Source organism: Equus quagga, chromosome 13, assembly GCF_021613505.1.
Source record: "Equus quagga isolate Etosha38 chromosome 13, UCLA_HA_Equagga_1.0, whole genome shotgun sequence".
In the NCBI taxonomy this organism is placed as follows: Eukaryota; Metazoa; Chordata; class Mammalia; order Perissodactyla; family Equidae; genus Equus; species Equus quagga.
Window position 1 is genome coordinate 89,913,030 of NC_060279.1, and position 9,801 is coordinate 89,922,830.

The following is a 9,801-nucleotide window of genomic DNA, read 5'->3' on the forward strand; positions in this document are numbered from 1 at the left end:
TAAACGATTTTTGTAAAAAAGCAGTTGACCTGTATCACTTGGATGGATTACTTTTAGGATGAAAATAATAAATGAGAAAAATCTAGCTAAAGAAATTAATCACTCTCTTCAAATTCTCAGGGTTCTTTGTACTGCGTCCCAGCTCTGCCGTCAAAGCCCGACAGACGCATTGTGGCCCCCATGGGCCTATCCTGCCCCCACCTCCCCTGGGTCCCCAAGCCAGCACAACCAGTGTTGTTCTGTTGCCACTGCCAAGTTCTGCTTGTCCCTCACACACTCCATGCTCCACCACACCATCGGATCTCTGCACTTGCTGTGCCTTAGCCTGAAGGCTCTTCTCGAATTCTCTCTTTCTTTCCTTTCTCTCTCATGCTTCCTCTCTCTCCCTTCTAACCTACATTTATTAAGCTCCTACTATGTGCCTCCCCCACCCTGGGGTCACTCACAGCCTGGAGCCGTGTGGTCCAACAGAACTTTCCACGATGCTGGAAATGGTCCTTTCTGTGCCATCCAATATGGCGGCCTCTGGCCACAGGTGCCTCCTGAGCCCTTGAAATGTGGCCGGTGTGACTGGGGAACTCAACTTCTGGTTGTGTTTAATTATTATTGATTTCCACTGAAACGCTGACACTCAATTCAATCATTGGAAAACTTTTTAGGCAGTTTTGGAACAACGCAGACCTGGGAATAGACTTTTTCAGCTGTAACAGTGATGAGATCTGAATGCAGATCCAGTCTTTTTTTTTTTTTTTGGTGAGGAAGATTGGCCCTGAGCTAACATCTGTGCCCATCCTCCTCCAATTTGTATGTGGGACACCGTCACAGTGTGACTTGATGAGCGGTGTGTAGGTCTGTGCCTGGAATCCGAACCTGTGAACCCCAGGCCACCAAAGCTGAGCCTACGAATTTAACCACTACACCGCTGGGCTGGTCCCGAGATCCAGTGTTTCTGATGGAAGGTTAGCGTCTGATCTGAGAAAATTCACAATCGATTTCAGAGGCTTATAGGAAAAGGAGAATATAAAATATTAATATTTTTTTCTACCAATTACATGTTGAAATGATAATATTTCAGGTATATCAGGTGAAATAAAATATAGAATTAAAATGAATTTGACCTGTTTCTCTTACAGTTTTTATTTGTTTAATGCGGCTGCTGGAAAATGTCTACCTAGGGGGCTCGCACTGTGTGTGTAGGGGATGGCTTTGCTCTGGAGGGCTCGGACCACAGACTCATTGATCCCACCTAGGGTGACAACCCCCAGAGGAAGGTTATGGCCACAGAGGGGCAGCCTTTTCCTGCAGCTCGAGGCCCTTGTCTGACCCCTGTCTCTAGCATGAGGGTAAAGAGTGGGCTCTCCAGAGTGATTCCCAGATGGATGATTCTTCTCTGGGCCTCAGTTTCCCCATCTGCAAAATGGGCTGCCTCACCGGGCTGTGACGGAGACCAGGAGCTCGTCCACAGAAAGCCCACAGACCGGGCCTGGTGCGTGGCCAACGCCCAGGAAGGTGGCAATTATTGTCACTCTTCATCCTGTCCCCACCCTGCCCTGCACATGACCGCCTGGCTCAGGAGGGGCCCCGGGAATTAGAGAAGGAGGAAAGAAACTGCACAAACCCTGAGTCAGCAGACAGTGGCGGGTCCGGCCCTCCCAGGCCTCACCCACACGCCCATTTCATGGATGCCCAGCGAGGCCGACCCCGGCTGGCCGGCGGGTCCTGGCTAGTGGCAGTGTCTATGGGATTTGAACTCAGGGTGGCCTTCTGGCAGCTGGGTGACTCAGGCATTCCTGCCTGCAGGGGCAGGGTCCTCAGAGCCCCTGTCCAGGTCCCGGCCTGAGCCAGACACCCCTGTGAGTAGCCGGTCACAGCTCTCTTGGGGCCTCTGACCCAGCCCTCCCAGCAAGACCAGACTCTCCCTCCCAGCCTGGGCATTCGATGCCACGGATGGTCCAGTGGTCCCACTCTCTCTCCTGCAGAACCTCCTTTGGGCAAACTGGGCCCCTCAGTTCTTTCCAAGTGGGTCCTGGATGTTCCCATGTCCTGGTCTCTACACAGGGCCAGCAGGCACACATCCCACCTCCCCGCCCGCTAGAGACAAAGTGAGGAAGGAAACTGAGTCTGAGCCTGGGTCCCTCACAGGCAGTGGTGGGGAGAGGAGAAGGAGGGCTGTGAGCATCTTATTCTAGTTCTCTCTCTTTCTTCTTCTTCTTCTTCTTCTTTTTTTTTTTTGGCGAGGAAGATTGGCCCTGAGCTAACATCTGTGCCCATCTTCCTCTATTTTGTATGTGGGACGCCACCACCGCATGGCTTGATGAGCGGTGTGCAGGTCCGTGCCTGGGATCTGAACCTGCGAACTCAGGTCTCAGAAGTGGAGCACGTGAACTTAACCACCACGCCTCTGGGCCGGCCCCAATTCTCACCACGGTGCCTTATCTTCTCTCCGCCTGCCCAAATTCCACCCACATCATGAGGCCCAATATCTAATTATTTGTTTATTGCTTTAACCTTTTGATTATTGGTCCCCTTCCCCTTGGAGAAAGTACCTCTGGAGCCATAAAAGTCGTGGCTCGGCTCTCCTCGAGATAAGGAGGGGCCGGGTTGTAAAACTGGGGCCAGTGACCTCAGCCATAAAGAGATCAGCGAGGGCCTTGCTGGGGGGATTCCAAGATCAGAGGGAGGGGAGGAACAGTGATCGCAGGTCCAAATGCCGGCCTGGCTCCTTCTGGCCTTGACCTGCTCTGGAAGGGGCTAGTCAAGGTACAGCCCAGCCTGCGGGATAGCCCAGGAAATGCATCAGAGCGTGGAGTACCTACTAAGTAAGCCTCCCGTGTGGGCAGGGGCCGCCTCCCTAATCCTGCTCCTCCTTCAACTTGCTCATCCCCAAATTCCTCTCACGCCTGCCCATCCCGTCCGTCCAGGGCGGGATAGAGTCGGGCCAGGCGTCCTGGTTCAATTCCCGACTACGCCCACTTGGCAGCTGTGTGGCCTTGGGCAAGTCACTCACCCTCTCTGGGCCTCTGTTGCCTCAGTCATAAACAAGACGATACTAGTTAATCATTCACGCGGGCTCATTTCAGACAGTGGCGAGGATTAAATGGATCAATACGAGGAAAGCACTCAGCCCCGGGAGCACTTGAAAAAATGCTGTGGGGAATGGTGTCCCCTGGGCTTGTCTCCCCATTGGCTCTGGTGCCTGTAAACTGGGCATGACTGTCCGTGTCCGACCCACCTCCTGCCTCTGACTCCTTCCTCTTAAAATTTTTATTTTGCCCTTATTGTCCCTTTTGAGTACATCAGACACACACAAGCCTACGTGCAACACACATAAAATTTATAAAGCATAATTTACAACAAACCCCACGAACTAAAACGTTCGAAGCAACGTGCCTGGCTGAGGCCTCCTCCCCCCAATGGCTCTCATGAATTAAATCCTCGTCAGCGGCTTGTTTTTTTTTTTTTTTAAGACAGTTCTAGCACATATTCCTGTGTTCCAGAAACAATAGATTCCTTAGCTATTCTTGTTTCGGGGGGTGGCAGGGCCTTCAAAAAGTGGACCCAGCTGCAGAGAGCATCCTGGGAATTGCTTCGTTCCCTTGACACTGAGTCCTTCCTGTCACTGTTGTGGAGTCAAGGCCCCCATGGGGGTTTTCCTCGGGTCCCCGCAGATCCACACTGCCTCTCATTTCCTTCCAACAGCCGCGGTCCTGGTGTCCCCGCATCCCCTCTCCCCTCGTGCCCTGCCCCTCCCCACCTGTCCTCCAGCCCTGACTCATCTCCCAGGCACCGGCTCAGAAATTGCCCAATTGCACCTCCATTCATTTGCTGGCATCATTCTCACACACTTCCTAGCCCCCCGAGCGAGGCCGGCGGAGGTGGTCCCTACTCTGTCCCCTAGCTCCTCAGCATGGTGGTGCCACCATGTGCCACCAGGCCAGCCCCGATGGGATGGGTTGGAGCCAGAGGCATGACGCTGTGGCCGGGAATCTTAAATGGTGTGAGCAGGGGTTTGCCGGACGAAGGAGAGAGGTCCTCCCAGGGCAAAAGGAATTTCAGATGCAAAGGCCCCCAGGTGCGGGATCCAGGCCGGCGGGGCCGTGGGAGCAGGGCCAGCGGGGCCCCCACCCCACTACCTCATTTCACACCAGAGCAGCTGCGTCTCCATCGCTCTCGTGTGTTTCTGCTTGGGAGTGAGGTTTTACTTGGGCAAAGGAATATGTGCCTTAGAAAGGGTTTGGGAACCATTGCTGTGGGTGCTGGGGAGCCAAAGAAGGGACTTGAGCTGAGGACGGTCAGGGCCAGATTTGGAGATTAGAGAAGGTTTCTCTGGGAATCCTTACAGAGGGAACGGTGACGGGGAACCGTGAGGCACGGCCACAGAATCTGGAGTCCTGAGGGAGGCGGAATGCAGGCAAGGGAGGAGACTGGCCTGGGGAGGCCAGAGCGTCAGGGCCCGGAGGGCGTTGGGGACTTTGAGGGGGAGGCAAACGGAAGGCCTGGAGGCAGGGAGGCTGGGGTGAGGCTCCAGAGGCCATGGGAATGGAGAGAGACAGAGGACAGGAGGGCAGGGAGGGGGAGGAAGGACGAGGCCTGGGGGTCTAGCCTGGTGACCGATGGGGCCATCCCTGAGACGGCGACCCAGTAGGAGGGACGATTCTGGGGGAGCCACTGAGTTCCCACACGATGGTGGGGACGTGTATGTCTGAGGGGCGTGGGAGGGGGCCCCAGAAGGGACATTAAGGGCCCTCATAAGTGGCATCCTTCCGGGTCCAGGGGATTCCAGAAGCTCATGGAAATGAAAATTTGGGGTCCTAAGGGCACCATCCAGGGGGCTGCAGACATTCAGCTCTAGAGGGGTCTAACAGATGAGGGTTATTCACCCTCCTTTTTCAGATGGGGAAACCGAGGCTGGGAGAGGGCAAATGACCGGATCAAAGTCATGCACTGAGCAAGGGCTGGGGACTTTGCGGCCGGGCGGGGGGTAAATCCTGCCTGGAGAGGGAGCGCGGGAGGGCACCCGGATTATCTCCGGAGAGAGAAAGGGCAGAAGCCAGAGGGCCCCCGGAGAGGAGAATGCTGAGCGGAGAGTCCTGGGGCCTTCCTCAAGCAGGGCTGGGACCAGCCTGCGGCCTCTGTCACCCCAAGAAGCCCAGAATCACTGGGAAGCTTGTCTGCATCACACAGCAATCAGAATCCAACTGCTCCAGTCTCTGGGGTCCCGGGTGCCTCTCCATGCCTTGGCTCCTGAAGGAGCGAGGGGAACGGCGGGCCCGAGACAGTGCAGCCTGGGGTATCTGGAGGGGGTTAGAAAGCAGGCAGGAGAGACTAGCCTGGAGGAGTGTAAGATATCGGGGGCTGGAGATCATCTCAGCAGCTCGCTGTGTGATCCTGGGCCGGCTACCTGCCCTCTCTGAGCCTCCACTTGCTCATCGGAAAAATGGAGGCATGGAGAGGGAGGGGGTAACACCGAGGATACAGAGGGAGAGAAGAAACCACAGACTCCGGGGTCAGACAGACTGGATTCAGATTTGCCTCTGGCTGCGTGATCATGGTCACGTCACTTTCCCTCTCAGCCTCAGTTTCACCATCTGCAAAGCAGGTACTCTAATCGTGTCTCACTCATCTCCAGGAACAAAGGAGTCACGCTTAAGAGGTGAGGAGCATTCTGTCCTAACCTCTCTGATGAAGGCCGTGGAGGCCGGGCCCATCCTCCCGGCCCGCAACCCGCAGGGGATACAGCCTCTGACTCTGGGACTCAGCCGAGTCCTGAAGCCCACCCACCTCTGCTCTCCCGTCCTGCCCCAAACAGAGGAGGCGGCCGATTCTAAGCCCCCATGAGGGAAAGCACTTCCATTTGAGGCCTTTTTGGGGGACGCCCAGGAGGAAAGGGGGACACAGGCTCTCATGTTTCCTGAGCAACTATGGCACGCGAGCCCCTGCTCCCATCCAGTTGTGTATCAGGAGACAAAGAGCTGGAACGGATCCCTTAGACAGACAAAGAAACTGAGGCCCTGAAGGGGACAGGGCCACCTTGGGCATCCCAGCTGATGACTCAGCACAACCCGGGACCTCCACTCCCTTCCAAGAGGGACCTGCACCCCAGGGTGGACGAGCCGGCCCGGCCCAGCCCAGCCTGCCGAGTCCCGGCCGGGTCTGAGGCTGCAGGAGGCCGGGGGGGCGGGGGCCGCTTTGCAGAAGTCCCTGGCCCTTCCCCCAGGCCAGCTCCTCTGGGGGGGGGTCTCCCGGCCCGCCCTGGGGTCTGGACCTCACCTGATTTCCGAGATATTGTTCTCATAGGTGTCCCACAGGGCCCGGGTCCGGGGCTCGGCGGGCCCGTCCATGGCAGGCGGGCAGGGCTGGGAGGGGAGGACGTGCAGGGAGCAGGTGGCCCTGGAGCCGGGTATGCGCAGCAGCGGCGTCTGCCACCCGGCTGCCAGGTGCCTACCTCTCCGCCCAAGGGGAGGGGCTGCACCCAGCCGGTTTTCCCAGCTGCTACCCACGCCTCCACTTGGGGAGAGGCCGGCAGGGAGCCACCCTTCTCCGAGGGCGGGGAGGAGGGCAAGCACGTCCTGGGCGTCTTGAGAGTGGCCGGGGCAGAGTCCAGGGGGTCAGCGCCCATCTGGCACCCCAACCGTCCCGGCTGGCGGCTCTGGGCATGTGGGGCCTGAGTCTGCTCGTCAGACAGAGGAGCTAATCCCATCTCAGAGGGTCCATTCAGTCCTTTGTTCATTCATTCCTTCGTCCATTCATTCATTCATTCAAGAAATACTGAGCGCCTCCTGTCTGCCAGCCGCTGTTCTAAGTGCCGGGACATGGCTGGGAGCAACAGGACAGAAACCGCCCTGCTGGGCGACACTGTAAGGGACGCAAGAGGTGGAAACCGAGGGACAGACAGGGATGCACCAGGCCACAGCAGCACAGACCGGGGAGACGGACTGAGAGAGAACAGAGACACTCCGAGGGTCGGAGACAGTGAGGACGCAGAGAGACCAAGCGAGACAGAGATAGTGAGAGACACAGAGACACCAGGGGAGAGACAGAGAGATTGAGAGAGACCAAAATGAGGAGACAGATGAGACAGAGAGACCAAAGAGGAGACAGAGACACACAGAGAGACAGAGACAGTGAGAGACACAGAGAGACAGAGATACACAGAGGGACAGAGATAGAGAGAAATAGAGAGACAGAGACACTTAGAGAGGATCAGAGACCATGAGAGATGGCAAGAGACACAGAGAGAACAAAAGAGAGAGAGAGACACAGAGAGAGAGACAGAGACAGCGAGAGACCAAGGGAAGGAGAGAAACATGGCAGGTCAGAGATAGTGGGGGACGCAGAGAGACTCAGAGACGCAACAGACAACTGCCGGGCATGGCTGGGCATGTGAAGGTCACGGCTCCTGGTCTGAATCGCAGCTCCAGCACCTCCCAGCTGTGCGGCCTGGAACTAGTCCCACTGGCCCTCTGTGCCTCGATTTCCCCACCTGTAATTGGTACCCATGTCATTGGGCTGTTGGGAGGACTGGGCGAGACCTCTCTCAAGGGCTTGGCGGCGTATCTGGCACACAGTAGGTCCAGCAAACCGTGTTCCCTTCTGCTCTGTGCCCCCCAACTGGCCTCCGCCCTGCCTGCTGGTCTCCTGACCCCGCAGACACCTGGAATCTGGCCGTGACACAGCCTCCTCACCCGAAATGACTTATTTTTATAGGATAAAAGGAATGCGTACACTTCGTTAAAAAAAAATGTCTGAGCAGATAAGTCCAGAAAGAAAATAAGGATCCCAGTGACCCTCCTTTTACCCACGGAGATAACCACCACTAACATTTTGGTAGAGTCTTTCTAGAAATTTCTTCTCATTTTTCTAATATATGCCAGAGAAATTTCGCTTGGATGAGTAAATGCAGAACCATCACCATTTAAAATTCCGTTGACTGACCAGTTACTGTTTGCCACGCATTGTCGTGTAGGTGAGGGAGACAGGGCATGTCAGACTCGCTTAATAGATGAAGAAAAGGGGCTCAGAGAGGTGGGGTGACTTGCCAAGGTCACATAGCGTTGCCCATCCTCGCTCTGAGGGCAGACAGAAGACAAACGTCCTGGGGCGTTGCGCCCCCTCAGTTCATCAAAGGCCCACCTCTAGGATGGTGGGGCATAGGGAGTGTCCCCAACCCCACCCGCCAACAACGGAGTTGGAATCCTGCCTTGGCTACTTTCAGTATTAGCCTCAATGTTCCCATCTGTGAAAAGGGCTCCCTCCCAGGGAGGGGGAAAGCCAAGAGGGCCAGTTCTCCCTGTCTGGGGCCAAGTGGATTTTTTCAGATGTGGGTTCTGGGGGGCTGAGCCAGCCACCTTGCCTGGCCCTGTGGCCTAGGCCAACTCACTTTTGTTCTGCCTTCAAGGACCCTTTGTTCTGCCTTCAAGGACCCTTTGTTCCTGGCTCTGAGGAAGTGACAACCCTGCCTTGCCCCTCCCACAGAAACCTCCCCCGAATCCTGACACCAGGCCCCCCACAGAGCAGCTGGAACCAGAGACCAAGGGCCCCTGTGCCAGCCAGAAGCCTCAAGTTCTGAGAACTTGAGAACGGAACGTCCAGATCCTTGGGGGAGCCTGGGAGGGAACTGTCGGGGGTGGGGCAGCCCTGGGGGACAAGAGATCTGGGAAGACCCAATGAGAGTGTACAGGAGGATATTGAAGGGAGGAGGGGGCCTGGAGGCTGCGCCTGAGTGGGCAGGGGACCAAACTACCAGATCCAGAGACCCAGGAAGTGCTCCTGCCTCAGGGCCTTTGCACTTGCTGTTCCCCTTGTGACATGCTCTTCCCTAGGTACCTGGGAGCTTCACCACTTCCCTTCCTCCAAGTCGGCCCAGTCTCACCTCCTCTGAGCTCTCCCACCAACATCTCCATCCCCTTTTCCTGTTTTACCTTTTTCCATAGCACTCGTCACCATCTGACATCCTACATGTTTTACTTCTTGGTCTTGTTGACGATATCTCCTCACCAGACTGTCAATCCCATGAAGACAAGGTTTGTCCCCGTTTGTCCCCAGATGGATCCTAAGTGAAGTGTCTGGAAGAGTTCCTGGAGAGCAGAAGATGTTCAAAAATTGCTGTGCCTGGGATGAGCGAAGTGTCACGGGGTGGTGGACAGTGAGGGACTGGGTTGCGGTGGTGCCCGGAGGAGTCTGTTGAAACTCTTCAGAAAATAGGGATGGGGCTGGGGACATGGAAGGCCTGGTTGCAGGAGGCGAGGGGCCCAGACTGCTAAAGAGATGGCAAGAGGAACCGGAAGACACCAGAATCGCATCTTACCCAATGACAGGAGAAGAGGGACAGTAACGGGGCCCACTGAGCTGACAGACACGGATGTGGGGAGCCTGGGTATCTAGGGGAGAGGGAAGACACCTGGAGACGGTGGGAAGAAGAAAGTGGGAAACTCAGTGCCAGCTGGCGGTCACCGGGAGGAGCAGGGATGGTACACCCATCCCTCTCTCCCTCCATCCAACTATCTATCTATCCATTCATCCCTCCATCCATCCATCATTCATCCATCCATCCACCCATCTATCCACTCATCCATCCAGCCACCCATCCATCCACCCATCCATCCACTCATTCATTCATCCATCTATCCCTTCATCCATCCATCCATCTATCCATCTATCCCTCTATCCATCCACCCATCTATCCATTCATTCATCCATCCACCATCTGTCCATCTATCCACCCATCCATCCATCCACCCATCTATCCATTCATTCATCCATCCACCATCTGTCCATCTATCCACCCATCCATCCATCCAC

At 56.0% G+C, this 9,801-nt stretch overlaps 1 protein-coding gene across 1 annotated transcript in view; it reads right to left on the reverse strand.

Annotated features, from left to right (window-relative positions):
- The window catches only part of SULT2B1 (sulfotransferase family 2B member 1), a 39,411-nt gene extending 32,978 nt beyond the window's left edge, over window positions 1-6,433 (reverse strand). The window contains exon 1 of the mRNA XM_046684030.1: window positions 6,271-6,433. Coding sequence (XP_046539986.1) covers window positions 6,271-6,341 — 71 coding nt within the window. The 5' untranslated portion in view covers window positions 6,342-6,433. The remainder of the gene's footprint in view (window positions 1-6,270) is intronic.
- Window positions 6,434-9,801: the final 3,368 nt, after the last annotated feature.